We start from the raw sequence: 27,814 nt of genomic DNA on the forward strand, positions 1-27,814 counted from the left end.
TCCAATACGCGCACTTGAATTCAAGAGTGTGCACTGGCGTTCTAGATCACTTGGCTAATGCGCACTTGCTTTCAAGTGCTCCTAGCTAGGAGGCACGTTCAGCTGGTGTACACTCGTATTCTACACTCTAAAAAATGATGGTTCTTCAAGGGTTCTTTAATAAAGGGAACGGTTCTGTTTAGAACCTAGAACCATTCCATGCTTAAATGGTTCTTCAGATTGATAGAGAATGTGTTGGATACAGTTCTACATAGTACCCTTTTGTGAATGGTTCTATATAGCACCAAAAAGGGTTCCTCTATTTTTATAAGCTTGATGCTGTAACAGTAGAACAACCCTTTTTGGTGCTATACAGAACCATTTTCAAGGTTCTACACAGAATCACATGCAACACATCAATCTGATATATTACTAAAGCATGAAATGGTTCTGTATAGAACTTGTTACTCTGAACAGAATCATTCCCTTTACTAAAGAACCCTTGAAAAACCATCTCTTTTTAGAACCTCAGTTAATGGCTTCTTTACAAACACTGAAGTCTCTGCTAAAACCTGAGTAGACTGATCAATCAATGTGATGATCAGTTATTAATCTCAGTGTTACTGAGCTCTGCTAAAGCCTGAGTAGACTGATCAATCAATGTGATGATCAGTTATTAATCTCAGTGTTACTGAGCTCTGCTAAAGCCTGAGTAGACTGATCAATCAATGTGATGATCAGTTATTAATCTCAGTGTTAGTGAGCTCTGCTAAAGCCTGAGTAGACTGATAAATCAATGTGATCAGTTATTAATCTCAGTGTTACTGAGCTCTGCTAAAGCCTGAGTAGACTGATAAACCAATGTGATGATCAGTTATTAATCTCAGTGTTACTGAGCTCTGCTAAAGCCTGAGTAGACTGATCAATCAGTGTGATCAGTTATTAATCTGTGTTACTGAGCTCCGCTAAAGCCTGAGTGGACTGATAAATCAATGTGGTGATCAGTTATTAATCTCAGTGTTACTGAGCTCTGCTAAAGCCTGAGTAGACTGATAAACCAATGTGATGATCAGTTATTAATCTCAGTGTTACTGAGCTCTGCTAAAGCCTGAGTAGACTGATCAATCAGTGTGATCAGTTATTAATCTGTGTTACTGAGCTCCGCTAAAGCCTGAGTGGACTGATAAATCAATGTGGTGATCAGTTATTAATCTCAGTGTTACTGAGCTCTTTTTAAAGACTGATCAAACTAATATTAGCATGTTTGTCTAGGCAAAAACCTTTTAACATTTCTTCCCCACTGTCTATAAATAAGCACATAAAAGAGAGATTGATATGAAATCAGTCTGAAAATTGTGTTTTTGTCTTCATTTTGGTGATTCTACTGTTTATTTTAGATGAGTTAGCCACCCTGCTAACTGCGATGTTAGCTCACTGGCTAACCCCAGCTGCACCAAACTGACTGCACTGCCACCAACCCCAACTGATTATCCTCATTATTTGCTGCAGACCAAAGTACAGCACTATAGTGTCACAAATAAATAATTATGTACAACCCCATTTCCAAAAAATTGGGACGCTTTTCAGAATGTAAAAAAAAAGAATGCAATGATGTGCAAATCATGTAAACCATATATTTTAAGGAAAATACTAAAAAGACAACGCATCAAATGCGGAAAATGAGACATTTTATTGCTTTTTGAAAAATCTATGCCCATTTTGAATTTGATGCCAACAACACGTTCCAAAAAAGTTGGGACGGGGGCCTGTTTACCACTGTGCTTCAGCACTTCTTCTTTAACAAGACTCAGACTCTTTTAATACGGAGCAATGCTGTTGTAATACATGCAGATTGTGGTTTGGCATCGTCTTGCTGAAATAAGCAGTCGTCTAGATGGCAGCATATGCCTTCACAGATGTGCACGTCACCCATGCCATGTGCAGTAATGCACCCCTATACCATCATGAATACTGGCTTTTGAACTGTGCACTGATAACAAGCTGAGTGGTCTTTATCCCAGAGGACACAGTGTCCATGATTTACAAAAAGAATTTTAAATGTTGATTCGTCAGACCACGGAGCACTTTTCCACTTCCCCTCAATCCATTTTAAATGAGCTCGGGCCCAGAGAAGGTGGCAGTGTTTCTGGATCCTATTTATATCTGGTTTCTTCTTTGCGTTTTAGAGTTTTAACTTGCATTTGTGGATATAGTGATGAACTGTTTTCACAGACAGTGGTTTTCAGATGTGTTTCTGAGCCCATGCAGTGATCTCCACTACAGAATCATGTCTGTTTTTAATGCAGTGCTGCCTGAGGGCCCAAAGATAACACCAGCAAATACTGATTTTCGGCCTTGTCCCTTGCATACAGAGACCTTTAATGTTATTATGTACCATAGATGATGAAAAGCAAAAGTTATTTGCTATTTTACGTTAAGAAGCGTTGTTCTCTTATTATTTGCTTTTCACAGAGTGGTGAACCCCTCCTCATCTTTACTTCTGAAAGACTCTCTGAGATGTTCTTTTATACCCAATCATGTTACTGACCTGTTCCCAATTAACCACCATGTGTTTTTTTTAACATTACACAACTTTACCAGCCTTTTGTTGCCCCTGCCCCAACTTTTTTGGAACGTGTTGTTGGCATCAAATCCAAAATGGTCAAATATTTTTCAAAAAACAATAAAATTTCTCAGTTTCAACATTTGATTTGTTGTCTTTGTACTATTTTTTATATGGGGTTGTAATTATGTATATATACTTTTGTGTTTTTACGATCTGCAGTAGGCGAGTTAGCCAGCTTGCTAACTGCTACATTAGCTCCTCCTCGGCTACACACAAGTCTGTCACTGTTGCCAACCGCACCGGTCATCTACACACCGCTCTGCTCCCACAAGTATATAATTATCTTCACTTTTTACTGTTTGTGGCTAGACAGTTAGCTAGCTTGCTAACTGCAACAGAAAAGGATTCTTGTCACCAGTCCTCTGGACCACTCTCAGTCACCCGTTTCACTGCAAATGTCTAGTGTGACAGCAGCTGTTCGGTACGTAAAACCACACAAATGCTATAAATGGACCTCGGGGAGGCGGCGGAGGGGATGCAGTGTTAGGAAAATGTAAGCTATGAGCCTTTTAAGAGTGTTTCTCACAGACAGAGCCCTTTAGAGGCGGTGGGGTGAGCACAGTTTGCCATCATCAAAGTTTTTGGCCTGGTGGGTGCTGCCACGTAGCCTGCTGAGATCAGACAGCAGCAGCTGAAAAAGCAAGAGGCTGATCAAAACCATTTTGTCTCCACTAAAACTCACTGCACTATGTAGGCCATGAAGCCAGTGGCTTCTACAGCCAAATATAATGTATTAAGCATTCGGCCTGTCTTAGAGGCTCAGCATGTCCTCTAGTGGCCTCAGACTGTAAATACACTGTAATTACACTCATTACTAATGATCAGAAACAGGCCAGGTCACATTATTCACCTGTGGTTAATGTATTCCCGAATGCACAGGATGGAAGATGAGCTGGGGGTACAGCATAATGAAACAGGCTGAATCTCAAACAGCTCATCCTCCCTATCTAGTGCGCTAGGTAAGTTCTAAAACCCTAGCATCTACACTTAAATTGTTCATTATTTCTCCAGTATGGAATTGTGCACACATGGCTCAATCCCAAATGGCTATTTGTTAGACTTATTATGCACAGTTTGGCTGCAGGAGCCAATATTTAGATTCCTACTTATTGCACTATGTAGGGAACAGGGAGCAATTTGAGATCCAGCCAAGGAGTTTGCTGTTGGTCACTAACACAGCTGACTTAAAGAGGCACTCCGGCCTCAAACTAGCATTTAATATGTTATTGGTAGCGTTATGTAAAGCACTGTAGTGAAGTAGTTTATCTCTCAGCCTCATCTGTTTGACAAAATTCATGATTTTGTATCGTGTCTTTGTCCACCAAGTTTCTCTCACTGCAATAATCAGCATGCATTTCACAAATATGTCATAGGGAATCTCACCCATAGTGACAAAGAAATGATGGCTAATGAATACAGATCAGATAATCAGCTTCCTATTGGTAACTGTCTGGCTCCCTTCTGCATTGGCCAGCTAAGGGAAAACAAAAGCTCCTCCAGCTACATCATGGCATTTTTCTGTTCTTTAAACTGTTTAAATTTGAGACTTCTAGAGAATAAGGAGGCTTATTCTGCACTGAAGGAAGACGCTGATAGGCACATTTACAGCAGACGTAGCTTTACCTTGACTGTGTTCATCTTGACTTTAAGTGGTGAACTTTAAGTATCATAAGTTTTATGATAGTTTTGTGATAAAGTTTTGGATTAAAGTGTATTTAATTTAATCCACTCACTGTGGAGGAGTACATGCAGGGCGTTTTAAGGCAAAAGAGTTTCCAAAGAAAACATTTTTTTCCAGATTTATCATTATTTTACCATCATCTACATTACATATAAGAACCCTGAAGACTCGTGTAGGTTCACTGGTGGTTTGAATAGTAAATAAAATGTCTATATCTGTGCTGTAGTCATGGTGACGCCTGGTTCCTATCACCACCACTCTGAAGACATCTGAGTCTCTACAATCAACCATTTCACACCAAACCACTCTGAATGACTCTGTTTACATCTTAACCACCGAAATGTTCAGACATTTTGAAAAATCGATTAAGTTCCCCTTTAAAGTTGCTGCTTCTTTAATCTTGGAAAAGCAGTGGGCCAATCAGAGCAGCGATTTGTTTTCCGAGTCGGCCCAAAATCATATTAACCAATCAGAGCAGCGGTTTGTAGAAACTAACCAATCAGAGCGCGCGATGTGGGCGTTCCTCTCCCCCATTCCCACCCCCCACCCGCTGGGAAACCTCGACGACTAATCAAAGCAGCGATTTGCAAGAACGGGCCAATCAGATGGCGGGATGTGGGCATTGTCTTAGCGTGTGAGAGCGGCTCGGCCAATCAGAGGTGCGATTTCGGAAAACGGACCAATCAGAGCGGCGCTCCTCTCCGTCAGAAATCTTCTGATCCGACTTCAGATTGAGAGAGAGAGTTCAAGATGGCCGCCTCAGGTGAGTATTTACTTCAGAAACAAAACAGCAAAGTGGGGGAAAAAGAACGGCTTTCCGTTAAACACGGGCCGTTTAACGGGCGGGTCAGTCGGGTAGGGGTGTCCGTGAGCGTCTGGGCTCGGGTGGGGTTGCGCCGCTGTCCGTCCGCGGTGAGGAGGATGTTTGTAGCGGTAGTTTCCAAACCTACAGAAGCAGCAGAGCTAACTGCAGTTAGCCTGTTAGCTCGGCGGCGGAGTGCAGCCTAATCCCTTTTCCGCCTCACTCGCTCGGCGACACGGCGCTGTCGGTGTCTCCTCCACACCCGGGCTGACCCCGCGCCGAGCTCCGCGGGCTCCCCCGGCCCCCCGGCTCCGAGCGCTGCTCTTTCCCGGCGAGAAGTTAGATTCCCCCCCCCCCTGCCGAAACGGGCCTGGGCTAACAGGCTGAGTCTGTACGTTACAGCTTTGAAGACACTCTGTAGTTAAAGGGGAACTCCACCGGTTTTTCAAAAGTTCTGAGTAATTCAGTCCTTGAGGTGTAAACGGAGTCATTCAGGCTGGTTTGACGTGAAGTGGCTCGCTGTAGAGAAACCTGCCGAGTCAGAATCGCTCACAGTGGCGGTGATAGGAACCAGACGTCAATCACTACAAGCTCCCCAGAAAGTCATTACACAAAATGGTTATGGATTCGCTGCCTGTGACTGAGACGCTGTTTCACGATAGTTTCGTGATAAATATTTGGTCTAAAACGTCTTTTAATCAGTTCATAGTGAAAGGGTACAAGACATTTACATGGAAAAACTCAGACTCGTGTAGGCAGTTTTGGATAGTAAATAAAAATGGCTATATTGTGTTGTAGTCATGGTGATCCCTGGTTCCTATCACCACCCCTGTAAAAACAAGAGTCTTTACAATCAACCATTTCACACCAGACCACTCTGAATGACATTGTTTATATCGCAGTAATGGAAGTATGCAAATGATTGGAAAAATTGGTGGAGTTCCCCTTTAAGTAAGGCAAGTGAGAGGCTTCATCGTGTCTGAGGGAGTTGGTTCTTAATATCTTGGTCCAGGAGTTTTGTGAGCAAAATATGGAGAAGATCCACCTACCTGCCCTCTCCATCTAACTATTGATTTCAGAGGTCTGTGATTACCTGAATGAGAGGTGTTAGATTTGGGTTGGAGGTGGACCCCTTCGGGAGGCTGGGTCTGTTGGTGACCCCTGGATTAGGGGATCCTCGGTGCTTGGCACTGGGAGTCAGAAGAGTGTCCGGTTTTTAATGGATCTCCAGCTGATTGATGTGTATTTTGCTCTATTCTGTGTTCTTGATCACCTAGTTCTGGTGGTCTTTAAGCCATGATGGGGGTCTACAAGTGTGAGAGGGGAAACTGTTTAACTCGTGTCTAAAGAATAAGTTTAGTCTGATAAGTTAAAGTGTCCTTTTCTCAGTGCGGTTCTTCTTGACAGCTACACATCCTTTCAGACCATAGCGCTGAGTCGTCTTCTCACAGTGGAAGGATGGACAGAAACACCTGTGGATGTTTTCAGATCTGAAGCAGCTTGATTCTCTCCTCTCTCTGATGAAAGCTTTAAGTGCTGTTCATCTGATGGGGGCGGTTTTGGTGTCTACCAGGTCTTCCAGGTGCTTGTTAGGAGTCTCATTTTCTCTGTAGCATTTTAAACATTTTGTTGAGCTCCGGTTTTTGAAAGTCCTGTTTTTTTGACTGCAGGTGGATCTCATATCTAAATATCTCCTGAAAAATCAGTACCCTGTGCTCAAGGGCTGTATTGACTGCACGTAAAATACATTAAGGGTGGCCCCTGAGTTTTGCACAGTACTGTAGGTGGATGCGAGTGTATTAAGGCCTGATATGAAACCTTTGTCTAATACTGATACTGGTTTAAGGTGTCAAAATGCCTGATAGTCAAATAATTTTATATTTATATTTTGTCTTTTAATCATATAGTTTTAAATAAAACAGTGTTTCACTGACTGCTATGAATGTGTGTTGTGTTTTATATAGTTAAATATCTGAGGAGAGAGTGTCGTGTTAGCCTTCCCAGTGCGACAGTCGTCTAATTATCGTCTCATTATCTGCAATATTTTTGCCGAAAGTGAAAAAATTGCTGGTCATTAAAATCAGTTGATATTATCAGCAAAAATGCTGGTGTGAAAATGTGTGTTTACAGTGTCGTCACAGATGCTGATTCAACATTTGCATGTCCTACTTTAGGCATATGGCTGGTGTGTATTTGTGGGGGTGCCAAGAATATTTTTCCCTCAGTAAATATACTTGAAATACTTGTTCCTGCTTGCGCTGATGCAAGCAGTGTCAATGCAGAGACAGCTGGCATGAAGAGGCACATGGTTTGAATTATTATTTTATTTCTCATTGATCGTACGAATGCACTTTCTTGCATTGCTCACAATTTAGACCTGAAAATGTCTTCGCTTTGCTTGGATTCGGATTAAACTGCAGCTTTAAATCAGGGTTTTGATGCCTGCTGTGTTATTTGTGCCCTTTGTTAGGACTGACCGATTTAATCCTTTTTATATTGAAATCACAATTTGAAGTTGAATTTGAAGAGTGCAGTTTTCAACTATCCTTACATATATAACCTATTCAGCCTACAGCAGTTTAGCTCCGCCCTCTTATACTGAAGTTATAAGGAGTGTTTCAGCACAGAACACCTTCTGAATGAGGCATGGGCTGGAGTTTTGTCATTCACTGTCCGGCGTGTAGAGTCCGTATAGGGAAACTATGTCACAAAAACCAACAGGCTTTTACATATATGCTTACATATAACCTGCTCAGCCTGTAACAGTTTAGCTCCACCCACTTATACTGACGTTATAAGGAGTGTTTCAGTCCACAGTGCCTTTAGTTTGAGGCAAAGGCTGCAATTTTAGTTCTGTGCTACATTATTCACAGTTGAGAGTTCATGAACTGGCAATCAGACAGAACACATTAAGGCTACGTTCACATTACCGGGTTAAAGTGGCACAAATCCGATTTGTTGCCCTAATGTGACTCAGATCTGATGTTTTAGGGCTGTGTGGACACGCAAATCTGAACTTTTCAAATCTGACCTGAGTAACTTTAATATGTGGTCCTAGATCAGATACGTATCCGATTCATGGCCATGCCACGTTAATGTGACGCTCAGATCAGAATTCATGTGCTTTATTTCACTGCCTGTGCGCCATCATTCAGCGTTACCATGGCAGCAGCGCCGAACAGAAGTTAAAGCCTGTAAACGTTGGAAAAGAAACACATCTCACCTGTTTCTCCTTCGTCTCACTCTAATATTGAAGCTGAGATCTGATCAGTTAATTATCTTCTCAGCGAAGCTCGTTCTGCTCGTTAGTTTGAGCTGATGATGAACGCGATTCATTCATGTGACGTTACTGAGTAGGATGTGCTCATGCGGGTCATTTTCAGGATGCCGGTTCGTTCACATTAATGACAGATTTGAATCACTTACTTAAACGAGTGTGAACCATCGTGTCAGAGAGATCAGATTTGAGCAAAAAATCAGGCTTGAGAAATGAGCTTAATTTAAAGGGCTCCTATTATGGAAAATTTAACTTTGCTCAGTTTTTTAAAAAAAAATAAGAGTTTTATTTATTATGGGAGCATTGTTAAAATTTCTAAACATACCATACAGTTCATATATGGAAACTGACCTGCAAGAACAGCCTGTTTTGAATTCACAGTGTCACTAAAACCAACACATGTACATATTTGCAACTATTCAGCCTATAAGAGTTCAGACCTGTTGGTTTCACGCTGAAGTTATAAGGAGGGTTTCAGCCTGAACTGCTTTTTGAATGCGGCAACCAGTCAGTGCAGAGTTCATTTACATACCTGAGTCTTAAAGGCACAGTAACAAAAATAGCCTGCTCAGTTCTAGAGGATAAAGAGAGGTGGGAAAATGGTGGTGTAAACATACATTTTGGCTGTTTTTGCTAAATAATACAAACACAAACAAGCGTTATAAATGGAAATATAAAGGATGGGGGCCTTTAAAGAAAATCACAATATTGGTTAGAAAAATTGCAAATAGATAATTTCCCCGTTCAGGTCTACCATGTTTGTGTGGAAGAGGAGATTTTCGATCTGAATTTTGATCTGAATTTGATGTATTTTGATTGAAATTTGTGCGTCTTGTCCTGCGGGAAACCCATCGTATGAATTTTCAGCATGTTTTTGTCATTTTTTTTGACTTGGAAACAGGCGGTGAAAAGCCAGAAGACTCTAACCTGTTGATTCAGATTCAGTATTGCATAACTAATAACATAACTATATAAAAACCAATGTCAGTGTAAATCACTTGTATAGCAAAGCAGCGGTGAGTACAGACTCCTGAGGGTCAGTGAGTTCTTCAGAGTTGCTTGTGGTTTCTGACTGTTGCGTTTCCCTCAGGCTCCAGGTGAGGGCGCTTCTCCTCTGTGCCCTGGTTGATACGCTCTCTTGCTGCTGACTGAAGTTCAGTGCTGCGAACCCCTCTCTGTTTCCGTGGAGACACCATGTCCTCCACGTCCTCCTGCTCCTCGTCGGGGGAGACCAGCCCAGAGGATGTGCCCCGAGGCGGCGGGACCATCCGCGTCTACCTCCCCAACAAGCAGCGCACGGTGGTGAGTACGGCCACGTTCAGCTGGAGCATAGATACTTTCTGCGTGGGGGGAAAAGTGGACAGTTGTCCGTCGTGCTCTGTAGTTAACAGTGCTGATCCAAAGCGGATACGTTTTGTTTTCTGTATAATTTCTCCCTGAAAGGAGGAATTCGGCACAGTGACCTCGAGAGAAGTAGGTCTATAGCGTTATAATAACACTATTACATTATATTAATATTACTGTTAGGGCACGATCGATAAACTGACTAGCCGATAATATCAGTAGATATTATTGACTTGTGGATTTATCAGCGTAGACAAAAAGATCAAAGATGATGCCGTGAAAGGTAGCACTATTTTTCGCTGCTGTTGGAACAAAACCTTGTATCTCCATTTTTGTTGTTTTTCAGTTTTTGACATTATTTGAAAATGCCTTTTGCTCTTTACGTTGTTTGTAAATTTCATGTTGAATGGACCAAAATAAAGGGCCCAAAATTACTAAAAAATGTCTGGTTCCATTGACTTCCATTAAAAGTAAAGTATGTTTTTTCCTTCTCCTGTAAAGTTACCGTTTTGGAGATACGAGGTTTAGTTCCGACAACAGCAATTTATTTTTTTAAAATATTATATTTATTTTAACCCATTATTTTTAACTCAGTAGTTTTGTAATTAAACGGTCCGGGTCATGGACAGCCAACATTTTCTCACAATAAACATTGTTTTAAAAGGTATCGTTCACTGGCCAACCTGTACCATCCAGGCTGTTTCCACCTCACTGTTTTTGTGATGTCACAGAAACCAACAGGCTTTTACATACATCCTTACATATAACCTATTCAGTCTGTAACACTGTAGCTCCACCCACTCACACTGAAGTTATAAGGAGCGTTGCAGCCCAGAATGCCTTTTGAATGAGGCACAGCCTATCAGAACAGAGCTCATTTACAAATATCAGTCTTAAAGGCACAGTAGCAACAAAAGACTGTTTAACTCTAAGGGATAAAGAGATGATGGAAGTACAAATTAATGCGTTTTCTTCTTTGTACATTAGACCACACAATTTTTCAGATTTTAAAAGTGGATCTCAGGGAGAATCTGAAATACAAGAAAAATGTAGAATATGAAGGTATCAGAGTAAATATTGCTCGTGATTCGGTATCAAAGTCAACATAAATGTATTACAGCTGTGAATGATATTCGGTCCTGCTGTTTAAAATCATTAAAGAAGAGAAGCAGATGTTTAGCAAAATGAACAAGTCTGTTCATATATTTAATAAATTGTCAGATTGTGGTTTTATTGATTATATAGAGAGTATTAAAGGTCACTGGGTAATTACTGATTGATACCTGAATGCTGTCCTTGACCTGGTGATGGTGGTCATGTGTGCTTATGTATGTGTGTATATATATATGTATGTGTATGTATAAAATCAATACAGCAGTCATTAAAAAGCTGTTTTGTGTTCAGGTGAACGTGCGACCAGGGCAGACGGTTCACGACAGCCTGGACAAAGCCCTGAAAGTACGAGGCTTGAGCCAGGAATGCTGCGCTGTTTTCCGCCTTCTTGAAGGGTGAGTGCACCGCGCAGACCTGAACTTCTTTCAGCCCCAGTCAGAGCTGCAGTAACAGAGCCCTAAAATTGACGCTGGCACAGTTGACCCTGCCCTGCGTTAAAGGAGCGGTTCAGCGAAAAATCAGAGTTACACAGTTGTCTACTTTCCCTAGTTGTTCATCAGTCGTGCCGTTCAAATTTGGCTTCTTTCATTTATAGTTGGAGCTATGAAGCTAACATGGCTGACAAACACTAAGACCCAAACTGTTTCTGTAAAAATACATCAGCAAAACGTCACTCAGACCACAACCAGTTCTTCATTAAGGTGGCGCAGGCCTGTCGATGTGGTTTAGAGCGCAGTGTGACTTAGTGTGACCTATAAAAATAAACACAGCTGTAGGCAGCCACTTCAGACACATAAACCACCTCAGGAGTGGAAATGCTGATCTAGAACCAGCCTCGTAGCTCCAGAAAAAAAGACACCAAACTTGTCTCTGCTGATAGGCGACATCTGGGGTAAGTGAGAAATTGTGTGATTTTTTTTTTTTTGTTGGGCCTTTAATGGATACATTTAATAAAACTATATAAATAACTAAATTGATTTATTTTTGTTTACATAAAAAAAATTGAATATTCATTTGCCATCATCCTTTCTTTTCTGATGACCAGACGCAAGAGGCTTACAGAATGGAACACTGACATCACGCCCCTCGTGGGGGAGGAGCTTCTAGTCGAGGTTTTGGATGATGTCCCCTTAACCATGCACAACTTTGTAAGTTATGAACACCTTCTGTAAGAAACGCTTTCAAAGACACTAAGGCATCTGATCCAGCTATTTAAGGACTTCTGAAGAAACTAATTAGCTGGAGCAGGTTTGGCAGATTGTGGTTCGATCCACGTTCTACAGAAAAGTTGATCTGGTTGTTGCACCAGCTGAGCGCAAGTTCGATCATAGCCTACTTTGAACATAAACTGCCAACTATGTTGAAGTTACTGGAATTTAACCGGTTGCAAGTAACATAGTTTCAACGTAGCTTTAAGTTATAGCTTAAAATTTAGACACCCATAGTAGGTGTATGGGTTCTGTCTAGGGCTGGGCGATCGAAAAGTAATCGAAACCGACGTTCAGAACCTCTAACCGATGTAATCTCTCCCATGTCGGTTATTTAGTTTTTTTTTTATTCTGTTAATCCTTTCCCCACTCTGTTTTCATGTACTGTCCCCTTAAAACTTACTACCGCACGTGTCGTCACATGACTCCCCGACATGGATGTTCACACAGCAGGTAAAAGTGGCCCAAATCTGATTTTCTCACCAAATCGATTTTTTTTGTTTGTCTGTTCACATCATCTTTAAAATGTGATCTGTATGCAACATCAGTCTGAACAGATCAGCTCCTAAACTGATCCACATGCTCAAAAGAACAACGCGTCACGCTGCTTCACGGCTCATCCAGAGGTAAACAATCATGACTATGAACGAACAGTTCATAGTCGCTCCCAGAGGATCAGCTTCATCTTCACCAGCATCACAGGAGCCATCATGAAGCTTCACTGACTGACAGCTGGGCTCATCACCCAGAATGTGTTCGAGCCGTAAAAAGGGCGCGGTCACTTCTTTGGTTCACGTCCTCGGATTCTTTAAACTTGGCTTTCAGACTTTTAACTGTTCTTTGACGCTGCAGCCTCGTTCTCCTACGGCCTCGTTCAGACATTTCTTTAGAAATCTCTTTGAACACGGAGGTGCGTTGGATGAGTCTCTTCTAATTTTTTAGGTATAAAAATATCAGCCTCAATGTTTATTAGGTCTCAGCAGGGCAAAATTATTATGAATGTCGAGTTGAATTGACGTAAAAGCAGCGTGAATTCAGATCTGACTGTTTAGACAGTTTACATTAAGATATGCAGAACATATTTACAGTACAAACATTGTCAGTGAACTATGAGGGCAAAAAAACACAACATCGTTCATTAATCATGATCGAGGTAAAGTATCAATTAATTGTGATATTGATTTGAGGTCATATCACCCAGCACTTGTTCAGCACTAATTCTTAAAATGGCAGGTCGATTTGATGGGAAAACTAGCAAGAAAACGAAAGACGTCTCTGCTTGTGTCGGCAAACGTTACCTTTCTGGAGTTCAGCAAATTCAAATAGCGATTACGTTAGTCGCAGCTTTGCTAACGTTACTGACCATTCGTTGATAAAATGCTGTTAAAGTATTTTGCTCAATGACCCCAGTTGAAAAAACTCCAAGCAGCATTAAAACAGAATAAACACACAGAAGAAAAGGCCACTTTGGTGACACCGCTTTGTTGTAAAACACAATTTCATAACTAACATGACAGACACTGCTTAAGTGAAGTACATGCAGCACGAAAAAGAGAGAGGTGCGAGCGATTTCACTGCGTGTAATGATTCCTGTTTGTGTTGGGTAGCCTTACTGATTGGCTGCTGAGTGAAAACGCGATTCTGTGCGACAGTGTTTTGATCTACGACCCCTTTACGCTCTGCTAATTAAGATGTACCGTAAGTATCTGTGGTGCAACCGAAATTCGGTGTCGCTAGTTTCAAACTAACTGCTCTCAACGTGAGGTTTAGGATGGACTTTACACCCCAGCTTATGATCAAACCGACGTTCGGCTGGTGCAGCGGGCTGCAGGACCAGGGTCGATGATCAGTGGCTTTATATCAGGCATAGCCAACATTAGTATGTTTCCAGGAAAACACTTAATGCGTTAAAATGACTTACAGCCAAGTTAATACACTGTAATTGCATTGTAGCTACAAAGAGCCTGCGATTTTGCATATTATTGACGTTGTCAAGTAGAATTTAGCATAAAATATGAAAGTGGAAAGTTTCTAAACATTTGAGATGTAAACAAAAGTCATTCATGAATGGATTTAAAAAGCAAGTTTTAGGCAGAACCTTCTCAGAACTATCATTAAACAGTGTCTCGGGCATCAGGCACTCCATTCATAACCATTTTATGTAATAACGTTCTGTCAGGGAGCTTTTAGAGGTGGACGTCTGGTTCCTCTCACCACCACTCTACAATCAACCATTTCACACCAAACCACTCTGAATGACTCTGTTTACATCTTTGACATTTAATTATGCAGAAGCTATAGAACATATAAATACAGCACCAGTAGTTACACATTGTAATACGTTCTATGAGCTGAATTTTAATTGGAAAATGTTCTTGTGTGTGTGTTTTTAAACCTCTTCCAGGTTCGTAAAACCTTCTTTAAGTTAGCGTACTGTGACTTCTGCCACAAGTTTCTGTTTAATGGGTTCAGATGTCAGACGTGCGGCTACAAGTTCCACCAACACTGTAGCAGCAAAGTCCCTACGGTCTGCGTGGACATGGACACAATGACCAAACGGTGTGTATCGTGTGCTTTTGTCCGTGTTAATGTACACGGTACGTACATAAATACCATGGTGTTGGAAAAAGAGTTAAAGTGCATTCGGATGGACTCATCATGTGTTTTCTGTGACATGGTCTTTTCTCAGGTGTGTTTCCACGACAGAAGACTACCCCCCCATACCTATTTTAATGATGCCTGATACTATGTCCGTACCACCGAGTGACCTAGCCTTAACCCCGGAGCCTGGGTATGTTCGTTTGTTTGATTTAGATTTAAACAGTGATGCGTTTCTGTACTGTGATTTTTTGTGTCGACTGAGCCGCTGACTTTACTTATTGATCTGTATTTATGCAGAACAGTTTTAACATTTGATGCAACTTCACAGGTTTATAACTAAATTAGTAGAAGCAACCAGAGCTGTAGATGATTCCATAGTAACTGAGAAAGGTGTATCATGTCTAATAAAGTTCAAGTAAAATTAACGTCTAAAATGAAGTTTTAATAAAATTATTCTCAAGATAGATGGATGGGTGGATGGATAGATGGGTGGATGGATGGATAAATAGAGCTTAACTGATTGCGGTGTTACAGTATCACGATATGTAATTGCACTTAAACTCACATATATGAGACGGAAATAAAAATAATAACAAAAGATAGACATAAATTAGGGCAGAAATAAAAAAAAAGTTAGAGTAAAGTATGAAGGAGTAGAAATAGAAGTATATCTGTTTGCATATTTACATGAGAGCAAGTTTTTCACTAAGTGGTATGAGGTAAAAGTTTTAAAAAAGTCGTCACACAACTTTATATCAGGCCTCGATATCAAAAGAAAGAAAAGTGGGCAAAAAGACACTGAGTGCGTTTGCGTGCACTAAATAATCCGATCATAATCGGATTTCTGCAGTTATCCGATTATTCAAATGGTCATGTAAACACCATACTCTGATTTCTTAGATCGGACTAAGGTCTAGAAATCTGATGAAGAAATCCGATAAAGCGAGCTGGATTTTAGCTCAGTAATCAGATTTCTCAGTGCATGTGAACTCTTAGTCTGATTTCTTTCGGATTTCTCAGTCTGAGCATGTGCGAAAACAGACAGCGGCACCAGCAGCGTTGCCGCAAGATGGCAACAGAACACTTTGGGAGTGACGCTGAAACCAAACATGAAATGAAGGATTTAAATATTCTTCATTTTCTAGATGATGTTTGTTCGTATTTTCAGGTAAAGTCACTCAATGTTTAAAAATAGCCACGGCATTAAGTTCGAGTGTCACGTTACGTTTACGTCACGTCGTCTTCTGTAAGTTTATTGGCTGGTTGCAAAGCAGAAATCTGATTGCTGTCTGACTCCTGTAGACCTGGAGTTTCACCGTTATCTGATTACTGTGCATATAAACGCGTTGATCGGATTACTGACAAAATCTGATTTTCTTTAGTTATCGGATTTTTAAGTGCATGTAAACAGACTCACTATTTATGAAAACAGAAGACACAGAGCTGCTGGTTCTAGTAAAATTAATATCAGAATGACGTTCTAAAAACATCTAGAATGAGGTTTTCATCAGATTAATGTCCAGATTGAGGTTCTGATTAAACAGTAGTAAGAATGGAGTGTTTAAAACCTGGAACCTCTTAAACAGCAGAGCGTTTGACTCCTTTGTGTACGAATGTATAAACAGACTGTATAAAAGTTATGAATGAGGTGTAAAATGTGACTCTGACCTTTTGAACTGTAGTTTAGGCCTTAAGGTTTTTTGTGCTCCTCTCAGCCAAGGGCTGCTGTCCCCGTCCTCGGCCTTCCACTTTCCCTTGCCGGGGGCGGACGGTCAGTCGCTCCAGAGGCATCGCTCCACCTCAACCCCCAACGTCCACATGGTCAGCACCCTGGGCCCCGGCGCCGCCAGCATCATCGAGGTCAGACACGCTCATTCAGACACAGAGAAACACAGTTCATTTTGATTCATCCTGGTCTTCAACCTGAAGCTACAATCAGCGTTTTCGAGACATATTAATTATATACAAAGTGAGGAGACCAAGAAAGGAAGAACTCTTACATGACAACAGTTATGAAGTCTTAAAAGAGCAGTGAAATGTTTCTGAAATATCCTGATTGTAGCTTTCAGCAGATCCATCACTGATAGTGCCTGAGGTTCTGGATGGTTCTTTTGAAGGTTCACCTTTTGTCCCCTTTTTAGGTTTTCTGCATCTCATTGTTTGTTTGTTTGTTTATTTATTCATTCCTTTTGTTCCACTCTCATTTAGGAGGCATTAAAAATCAACAACACAATGGGTGAGTTCTTTTTCACCCTTTGACTTGACCAGCCGTTACACCATGAGCATGAATTCATTTTCTGCAATGTTCAAGCCACATTTCTGAGTTTCAGCCCATTGTTAAATCAGGCTCTTAACCCTAAGAAGTCCAGTTATTACTGTTGTTCTGCTAAACTGTTTAAATGTAATTACATAATTAACGTAATATTGATTTACCTTCTGTATTGACACGTTTAAGTCTGCACTTCTGACTTTTCTGGTGTTTTTCAGTGTCAAACTTTGCTGAAACAAGCACTTTTCTTTCTTTGCAACAAGACTATACGCTTAGCAGTAACATCAAATTCAAATTACAGTAAAATGCTTCTTATGCTTATTAACAAATATGGTGTGGACTGGAAGTGCATAATGTGCACTTTCAGCACAATTTCTGTGTATTTAAAGGGGCCACGAGTAATAATTCATAATGAATATTTCATTAAAAATTACATGCTTCTGTTTGCGCTGGTAGTAACTGCGACTCAAAGGGTTAAATCTGAAACTGAACTTTTCCACAGTTACGCTGTAAGTTCTCAGGTGTGCTGTCGAACTGTATCATTAACAGAGGTTTTTTGCCCCCACAGGACCAGAACCCTCTCCCAAACCCTCGACCAGTCCTCCTCAGCTGGGCTCCCCGGGCCGAAGACCACCCAAATCACCCTCGGAACACAAAGAGCGCAAGCCGTCCTCCTCCGATGAGAAAAAGAAAGTGGTTAGTAGCTTCTTTTGGCTTTCCTTTTGTTGAAGGTCTTTGTTTAGATCTCAAGCAATTCCCTGATATGTTGATTGCAGTTAAAGCAGAATTGTGAAAAATTGTGCCACCCTGTTCTGTAATGCAGTGTGGGATTGGTTTTGTTTTCTTAAATCATATTTCATACGAAGCAATTAAAACAAGCCTCTGACTTAAAAGTGACCATTAGAAATATTATAATTGCTGAATATTGATATTGAATGAGATGGGGGGAAAAAATACCACAGTAAGAGTTTTGTCCTCGTCTCTCAGCCCTGATTTCATCTATTCAGCTGTGAATCTGTTCTCTCCTCCAGCACCGTGTTGGCTATAGGGACTCCAGCTACTACTGGGAGGTGCATTCGAAGGAGGTAACCATGCAGAAGCGCATCGGCGCCGGTTCCTTCGGGACAGTGTACAAAGGCAAGTGGCACGGAGACGTGGCCATCAAGATCCTTAAAGTGACGGAACCCACACCGGAGCAGCTGCAGGCCTTCAGGAACGAAGTGCAAGTCCTACGGTGAGTGGTCTCGGTCGTGAAGGGAGCGCTAAGGTAAAGTTTTAGAATTTACTGTCCAGTCGATATGTGGAAACTCATTGGGTTCAATTTGAACTTAACATGTTTGTGATGTCGCATCCATAAACACGTACATGTGACTGCCTGTTCTGCCTGCAGCAGTTCAGCTCCACACAGTCTGCCTACAGAACAGAGTTGTTGGAGTGAAAGATGTGGAAGAATAATTAAATGTTGTGCTGTTTCTGGCTGTCGGGAGGCAAATGGATCATTATATTACAGTTGTTTGTGGAACTTAACATATATTGGGGGGAAAAAATAAACTGATTTTACACAGGACACATATTTTAGTTTTTTACAATGTGCTAAATTCAGCAAATGTGCAAATTGTGTAAACTTTTCCTACATATATCTGTAATTGTTCTTCACACAGAGTTAGAAAAGTCCAACATTTCTGATTTGTCTAACTAAGCGAAATGGACAGTTGTGTATCATAACATTTCCTTAATTTCTCGTTTTTCTCTTCTGTTTCCACTTAATTTTCTTCTTCTTCTTCTTTTCTTGTTTTCTCTCAATGTTCCTCTTTTCTGCCTTTTCTTTTTTTTTTCTTCCTTCTTCTCTTTCACCCCCGTCTGCCGTGCAGAAAAACGCGTCATGTCAACATCCTGCTGTTTATGGGCTTCATGACGAAGCCGCACTTCGCCATCATCACGCAGTGGTGTGAGGGCAGCAGTCTGTACCGCCACCTGCATGTCACCGAGACCAAGTTTGACACCATGCGCCGCATTGACGTGGCCAGGCAGACCGCGCAGGGCATGGAGTACGAACACCTTGATCTCTGAAAGAATAGAACAGATTAGTTATTTGGTATTTTATGTTTGTTTTATGCAGTGTAGATTGTACTGTTATAAAACACAGAGGAGACAGGATATTTGTTGTGTTTTTGTAATATAATATGTTATAGACTAAAAATACACAGAAATGTATCATTTCGAGTCTCAAAGGAGATAACTTGTCATTATGCTTAATGTACTTTTTCCAAGTGATCTGCTTCAGGATTTGATACAGCACTGGGATATGAAGCATTCTAAAAATTAATTTTGCTAGAATTTTATTCTAGATATTATTTTTTATCAGAATTCCAATTGTTGTGTTTTTTTTTAATTTCTTATTTTCATTCTTGGTGTTTTACAGCTTTCTTGGTCATTTTAGAATCATCTCCAGCTCTAATTGTTCTTCTCTTTGTTTTGTTTTTTGACAGCTACCTTCACGCAAAGAATATCATTCATCGGGACATGAAATCTAATAGTATCCTTCCAGTACAGACAAAGTCGTAACTAAGAAAAGGACCATAATACATTGAAACGACATTAAACTAAGATAATGCGATGGTTATCATAATTTTTAACAGAGAAAATTCTCACATTTGTGGGTTTCTTTGGTCTCTCGTGCAGCCGTCTTGCCGTCTGTTTGGAGTGTGTCTCTGAAAATAATCGGTTTGGAGGGCCAGGTAGCCCTAACACTTCGCCGTACCCCTCTATCTCAACAAAAATCGGGACACCCTACCCCTAGATGTGAATACACAAAACGGAGGGATAAGGGCTAAGTGGTAGGGGCGAGGGGTGAAATGACACTGGTTCCAAATGTCAAGAGTCACACAAATCTTTCTTGTAAATACATCCCCAAAACTTCTCTCAATCCACTCAAATCACATCCAGCCCTTCATTAGTTCTTATGAAGTTTCTGATGTGGTTTAAAGTAGTTTAGGGGACTGTGTGACCCACTGTAAGCAATAAAAATAAACCAAAACAGCCACTTTAGACAGCAGGTGTTGTGCTGAATTCTGATTCCCTGTGTGTCATGCAGGCATATAGATTACAGGTAACATTCATGATTTCTATTATTTCTATTGAGAAAATTCATGAGTAACATTTATAAAAAGATGCAACTGAAGTCACAAGCATAATCAGTAACATCCCTATGCCTCCAATATGTGCGGCCAGAATTCAGCGCAACACCTGCTGTGTAAAGTCGCTGCCAGCTGTGTTCAGTTTGTTCAGGTTTACAGCTCACAGTGAGTCTTGCTGTATACTAGACCACATGGACAAGACTGCACGACCTTAACAAAGACCTGGATGCGTTTGAAGTGGGACAAGAGGAGGTTTAGGGCTGTTGCAGTTTTTTTAGAAAAACAGCCTCATAGCTTCTAAATTGAGTCTTGGCTGATTATCTATATTTAGGGTAAAGTGGGAAACTGCAGACTATTTTTATCAAACTATTCCTTTAATGACCCAGTGAGGCGATGTTAAGGGCTCCACTTGATCCTGTAATGAAGCCCCTGATTGTTTCCACCACTGCCTCTTTCCCGGTGCTGTAAAGTCCCTTATCTGCTGTGTCAGATATTTTCCTGCATGAAGGTTGGACGGTAAAGATTGGTGACTTCGGTCTGGCCACTGTGAAGGCTCGCTGGAGCGGCTCTCAGCAGGTGGAGCAGCCCAGTGGCTCCATTCTGTGGATGGTGAGTGTTCGCACTCGTCACTATGTAACTGAGAAGCCAAACACTTGCAAATAAGCAAAATGTGATTCACTGCATACCAGAAGAGCAGGACACAGTGCTTGAGTGGATCTTGTAAATGGGATAAATGTTCTTAATTCACTTAAAGCCTTTTTCTCTCTTGTGTTTGCCCTCCAGGCGCCGGAGGTGATCCGGATGCAGGACCCGAACCCTTATACCTTCCAGTCGGACGTGTACGGCTACGGGGTGGTGCTGTTTGAGCTCATGTCCGGAACTCTGCCTTATTCCAACATCAACAACAGGGACCAGGTGAGTCACAGGCTTCTTTCTGTTTAACAGGCGCTGCTGTATTTCTGCTTTGGGATCAGGTGTCATGTGATATCAGAGGCGAGAGGTAAGAAGCTCATATTTTAAAGCCCCAGGGAACCAAAATCTTGTGTTTTGCTTTCTGTGTAGCTTATATACAGAGTACGTCCTCTGAGTAACTGATGTATTTCACCTAAATTCGCCTCTTTCAATGTAAACTAAGTGGACCTCATCTTGGGTAGCGCTGATGTAGGCAGCTCCCTCACCAATGATGGGGCTAACGTGGTTTCTCCCACCCACACAGGTTTAACAAAGCCTTGTTCCACCACAGTCTCCTTACAGAACCCTACAGAGGGCAGGCTAACAACCAAGCAAAAGCTATTCCAACAGTCAAGCTAGCTCATCTGTTTCACAGTTGATAGTTCTTTCTTTTCTGCTTTTGTTAGTACATTTGTCCATTCGGCCATGCCAGCATTTCCTGAGTGCATATCCAACAGTAAAGTGAAAAGAAACACTTACCTTCTTAAGATTTCACCCAAAAAGCTGGATAATGAGTCCTCAGATAGGGCTGGTTAGTGGTTTTAAGAGTTTTATTATATTTTGATCTTTTTTTTTCACTCAAACTTTGATGGATGTTTAACGTAACACTTTATTTTAATTCTGTTTACTTTTATAGAGAAGGTTTCAAAGAGATAATGTGTAAAACACGCTGTAGTCCAAAACTGCAGAAGCCGGCTGTGTTTTTAATAGTCAGTGCGTATTGATTATCTTCTTTAACCAAAGATTTTGTTCCAGAATATCCCTGTGCTGCACTCTCACTCTAGTGGGTTCTATGGGGAAAAAAAACCTTCTTCACACTCTTTGTTGATAACAGCCCCTTATAATGAGTAGTGTAGTTATTTACTCCTTTGTTGTAGACCCTTCTTTCTGTGTTAAACATAAAAAATCGGATTTTTGTGTTTATTTTTACAAAGGCGTTTCTTCCAGACATTTGGCTTGTAGTGCAAGTGCTAAGATGCTCATAAAGAATGAAGCTCCGACATTGTATCACCCCTGTTTCATGAACTAATGATGTCTTTGTTCCATTTTTATCATCTTAACAGATCATTTTCATGGTGGGTCGAGGATACCTATCGCCAGACCTCAGCAAGCTGTGCAATAACTGCCCCAAAACCATGAAGAGGCTCATCATGGAGTGTCTGAAATTCAAACGGGACGAAAGGCCCCTCTTTCCCCAGGTGAGATCCCTCAGGCTTTTTCTCACCTCTTCCTCAGTTGTGTGACTGGCCTAAAGGACAATTCCTTAAAAATCACACTTAAGTGTGTTCTGTAGAGGTCACTAATTCATTAGTGCCCTGCATTTACCAGTACAAATAAATATGCTGAGCAGTTTATATACAACCCATCCCTTCATGTTATTCTGCTATTCAGTAGTCAGAACACATTTCACATGGAAGTTCTTCTCCCTCCCGGGAGTTCAGTGTGTTCTCTGCTGTTCTTTTCATCCCACAAACCCCATAATTGTCCACAGTCTCTGTAGATGGATGCTGGTCCAGACTGAGAAGGCCCAGATGTTTTATTTAAGCTCTGCAAGCTTAATAATTTCTAAGAAATCAAAAAAAGAAATATATTAAATTGTTTTATTTAGGGTGCATTTGGCAGTTCAGTCACTGATCATGTGGTTATTCTGACGGATTACAGTACAGCAAGTGCAGCGGGTGATATGTCTTATTTTTGTTGCACCAGTGATATTCAAACTGTGGGGTGGTCCTCTCTAATAGGGCACAAAAAGAAAGTTCTCAAAACACTATTATGTAGATTAGTTGATTCTTCGATTTAATGGTTCATAGGTTAATCAGATGGTGAAATAACATGGTTGGGAGGTTTGACGGCAGAAGTTTGTCCACCAGAAGAGATTTGGTTCTACTGTGATAGTTGGCTAGATCTTATGCATTAACTGTAGTGAAGGTTCTCCATCTAGTACCTCCAGGATGAGTTAGGGTGATCCAGAACTGACTTACAACTGTATCTGACCTCACTAGTGCTCTTCTGATGTTCCAACTTCTAGTGTAAAGCCTTCCCAGAAGAGTAGAGGCTGTTACTGCAGCAAACTCTGTATTTATACCCTGGATTTCAGAAGAGCAGGTGTCCACAAACTTTTGGACATGCATGCATCTGTGCTGCAGGTTTTAATGTGCCTGTGTGAGGTGTGACTGTAGAGGAGGAGGAGGCTGTGCAAATGAACATGGCGAAGCGATTCGTGAACATGAGCTAAATGGAAAAATGACATTGTTTTTGACGCTGAAATTAGAGGTGGGCGGTAAAGAGGGGGCAAAAATGTCACATCACAATACTTTGAGATAAGAAGTTTCCATGATACCCTGTTGTGAGAGAGAGATTTTTTTTCCTGGCAAGTTGGAACAGACAAAATAGTCTCATTTAAAATTACTATCAAAAACATGGTTTATATTAAACATTTTCACGCACTGTGCTGCACTAAATCCAATTTAACAGGGCTAATTATGCTCTTTATGTAATCAGACATGCAGTTGAGAAGCTTTTAGAGTACTGATTATATCCACAGTGTGCTCAGAAAAGCATGCTGTGGCATATTGTGACACATTTAGCATTATTGAGAAATTATTTCGTATTGCCCAGCCCTGTTTGAAAATGGCCACCACACTGAAAGCACGAGAGAAAAAGGATTTACCATTAAAAGCAGCAAACTTCACTTTTTTTGTCATGTTTAAAAAAATAAAAAGAGTTTAATTTCTTAGGATTTCCCTGATTTTTTTCAATTGGGTTGTGTATTAGTTTTCTTTTATTTCTTTCTTTGTCGTAACAGAAGCATCTCCGTTTTTAATTTGAAAAGATCAGCTGCTGTTCACATTGTGTGAAAACGAACCAAAACAAATGATCTAGAATGACTCTGAATAAAATCTTTTTTTTTTTTTTAATATTTAGCATATTTTTTCTGAATATTTCTCTCCTTTAAAAGACATGCCCACATATACTTCTTCTCTTCCTCCCACCAAATGAGTGTTTCCTCACATTTTTTTAAAAGTCTCATGGAAGCTGCATATTTCATTTCTGCCTTTCTAGTTTGTTAACATTTCTCTTCTGTATGCTCACATTTCCCTTCACCCTCCTGCAGATCCTGGTGAGCATTGAACAGGTGCAGGACCTGCTGCCCAAAATCGAGCGCAGCGCCTCTGAGCCGTCTTTGCACCGGGCCGTTCACGCCGAGGACCTGAACCCGCTGCTCTTCCATACCACGCGCCTCATGCCCCTGTGAACCAGCCCCATCCGGACCCATCTGGACTGGCCCGGAAGCCTCCGGCAAGGCCGTCGCATTCCCCGCCCCGGGACCCCAGCGTTTCCCTGTTCCTCCACACATTCCTGTCAGCCCAGAGACTTCTGCAGTCACTACACACAGAGGCGTACTCGGACACGTCCCTGCCAGGCATTGCTGATCTCCATCGGCGCACACCTACGTCCTCTCTGTCCACACAACTCCGGAATTCTCCCGGTCACTCCAGAGCGGCCTCATCGTCAAGATCACCCAAATCTTAAAGCTCCACGAGCGGTGACTGTTCAGTTTGTTTTTGGGTTTTTGTTTGTTCCCCCCAGGTTTAAGTTCTATGTTTTTTTTGTTTGTTTTGTTTTTTTGTTTTTTTAGCTTCAAGCCTTTTTTCTACCTGTTTATTTTGAGAAGTGATAAGATTGTGGACCCGTTTTCTACACATGTACGATTGTATATTGTGTAGAAAACCCCAAAGATTTACATAGGTCATTGAATCATATTCCATTTCCTCCATGAGCTTTATAATGTTCACCTTTTGCCCTCATAGGACACTGGTGGTTCAGTAAAGATGGATGTAGGAATTTTAACAAGCTCAGACTCTCTCTGCGGTCATGTTCAGTTGGTTTGCACTTTGCTACGGGGAATACAGGTGAACACTACGCGATTTCTATCCGGGTTACGAGCTCACACCCTTCTGCACTTTCTACGAATCACTCATGACTAAGGCTGGGTATCAGAGATCAACATTTTCATGGGACTGACCGAATATGGTTGGTCTTAATGTTGGTGAGCCAAGAGGCATTTGTTCGTAGTGATTGGACGTCTAAAGGTGCATTCACACCTACTTAGTTTTGCGCAGACAAATCAGACTTTTTCTTTTTTCATTTTGCCAGGTGTGAACACACCACCTGTGCTCGGCCCACCAAAAGTCATGGGTCTCTGCCTGTTTTAACGTCTGACTCTTTTTATAGATTCTTATATCAATCATTCAGCCCAAGCTGATGTTAATAACAGCAGACAAGCAATAAAATAATAGCGTAGATATGCTTCTGGTTTTGGCACATGGAATTTATTTTTGACGCATCAGCGATCGTTCAGTTATGAAGATGAAGAGTTTAAAAATAAGGCTTTTTTATTGCTTTGTGATTTACATATGTTAAGAATGTCTATGTTCATACAAAATAGGAACAGGATAATAGATTTATATCAAGAATATATGTGAGAGATCTAGATTTTATACTATAATAGCCTATTGGATGTTAAAAATTGCTATTTTTGTGACTCTAATGTGAAAGTAGCAGCACTTTTTATCCTCAACAAATTCCTGACCAGCCAATGAACACTCATGAATATAATTTGGTGAACTTCAGCTGCTGCAATGGGGAAAAAATGAACCAAATGGAAAAAGTCACAACGTCACAAATCCAGAGTCTGGTTCAGACTTCAGAAAATGAAAACAGCCTAAACTGTACTGAAAACATTCGATTGCAGTGCTGCAAATCCATTGCAATATATGACTTTTTAATTCTGCTACCTTAAATGCACTGCAACCTTACATCAGTGCACCCTTAAATGCAGTACCACCTTAAATTCTCTGCCACCTTAAATTCATTTCTATGTTAAATTCACTGCTAAATTAAAGTAATGGTTGTACTTAAACTGAGGGATTGAGAAAGGTATAGAGTTTTTGAATGATACCCAGCCCTACTCATGACCTGCCACAGACAGACAAAATAGACCTACCTTATGTGGCACAGGCATTTTAAGAAAAGTGAGAACTGCACTTTGCAACATTAGATTCAAACTAGTACTGTAACTAGCGACTATTTCTAAAAATCAGCTAATTTACTGACTGTTATACAATGAATCGACTAATCGAACTGGGCTTTCGCGGCTTCCTCTGCCTTCATCTGTCATGGCACCTGGTGCAGTGAAACATTAGCAGTACTTCACTTTCTAGTGTGGTTTAAACAGATTGACAGTGTGTTACTAGCACATTTTACGGTGCTTTTGTTTCTACGCATACTACACCTTTTTGCATGCATTTACATAACGCTGTCGAGACCCTGACGTGCACACCCACTCAAAGGCCTGATGGCTCCGCAGCTTCAGTGCTGGTTTTGAGAGACACTTTGATAGTTTCTCTGGTGATCAGCCAAAGTTTAAAAGAAAAAAGCTCAATCAGATTAAGGAAAAGCACATTTGACTCTAGCAATAAACAAGAAACATACATCAAATTTGACATTGTTGCTGTTTGTCTTTGCAGTGTTGCTGCAAGATCATGCATGGCACATTACAGTCTGCTGCTGATCACTCAAGGCCTCAAAATAGCGAAATCAAAGTCGCAGTCCATGGCAGATGAATACATTTAGTGCCTGTAGACTTCACAGTTGCTGCTGGGCATTTATGTAGTGTTGGTCATCATGCTGCCTTTACTTAAAAGCATTCTAGCTGCAGATACGATGTGGTTAGCGAAAGGTCAAGATTTGGATGTTTTACTCATCCAGTTACAGATTTGTGCAGAGGCTGTCTTTATGAACTTCTTGGTTTGACTGCGTTCCTCAGAGGAGAAAGGCTCTTTGAAAGCCTGTTACTGTCGTGGTGAGTCATGGCGATTGTGTCCAGCTGAATTTCTTTTCCTCTTCGTCATGACTTAACAGTTTCTGCTGCGTATTAACGGCACATTTTCTCTCAGTCTGTGCTGTGAAGTCGTGTGGTGCGTTGCAGATGGCTGTGATGAATAATTATGTGCAGACTAGTTTGTGTTTTTGTGTCTGCTGGGGTGTTTTTAACCCTTAGAAGTCACTGTTATTACTGTTTTATTCTAATCTTATATGAATTTTCACTCGTAGCTCTAACACAATTGGAGAGATTGTGGAAAGTATAGATTCTAAACTTTCAGGCTGTGATTTTAAGAAGCAGGGGAGATACTTAATTATAGCTTGAGTTGCAAAAGGAAAATACATTCACATTTTGGTCATGAAACAAGTCAAACAGGCCGAATTGAACCTAATTCATTGTGGAGCTCAAAGTAGTTAATGTCATTATTCGATGTGATTTAAAGTGTTAATCAAAAAATAAGATTAACAGACAAATGCTAAACGTCTGTTTTTGCCTTGGCCTAGTCACATTGTGTCTTCTGCCTTGAAATCAGTGAGTTCCATTTTTTTATATATATATATATATATATATATATATATATATATATGTATATGTTATATATATATATATATATATATATATATATATATATATATATATATATATTTTATATATATATATATATATATATATATATATATTTTATATATATATATGCTTGTTTACTGGTGCTTTTCTGCTGCGATTCCTTTGTGCTGTAGCTTTGCTTCATTCTGGCTGCTACCCACCCGTCTGATGTGCGGTTGCTTTTAGACAGCTGCAGTAGTCCTTTGGACTAAACATATAACCAACACGTAAAACACAGGCTCTACACTGACCTCTAGTGGAGTATAGTGTTCAGGCATCTCATGGTGCTACAATATGAGAACGTATGACATTTAAAAGTAGCAAATTTGCATT

At 40.7% G+C, this 27,814-nt stretch overlaps 1 protein-coding gene across 1 annotated transcript; it reads left to right on the forward strand.

Annotated features, from left to right (window-relative positions):
* The first annotated feature begins 5,027 nt into the window (after nt 1-5,027).
* Nucleotides 5,028-27,405, forward strand: araf (A-Raf proto-oncogene, serine/threonine kinase). Its single transcript, XM_036599237.1, has 16 exons — nt 5,028-5,049; nt 9,456-9,667; nt 11,114-11,217; nt 11,868-11,970; nt 14,435-14,589; nt 14,720-14,821; nt 16,347-16,491; nt 16,840-16,867; nt 17,469-17,596; nt 17,932-18,134; nt 18,772-18,948; nt 19,390-19,436; nt 20,528-20,646; nt 20,821-20,952; nt 22,053-22,187; nt 24,104-27,405. The coding sequence occupies exons 2-16, from the start codon at nt 9,560-9,562 to the stop codon at nt 24,242-24,244; spliced, it is 1,827 nt and encodes a 608-aa protein (XP_036455130.1). The 5' UTR covers nt 5,028-5,049; nt 9,456-9,559; the 3' UTR covers nt 24,245-27,405.
* Nucleotides 27,406-27,814: the final 409 nt, after the last annotated feature.

Source organism: Colossoma macropomum, unplaced genomic scaffold (genome assembly GCF_904425465.1).
Source record: "Colossoma macropomum unplaced genomic scaffold, Colossoma_macropomum, whole genome shotgun sequence".
Taxonomy (NCBI): Eukaryota; Metazoa; Chordata; class Actinopteri; order Characiformes; family Serrasalmidae; genus Colossoma; species Colossoma macropomum.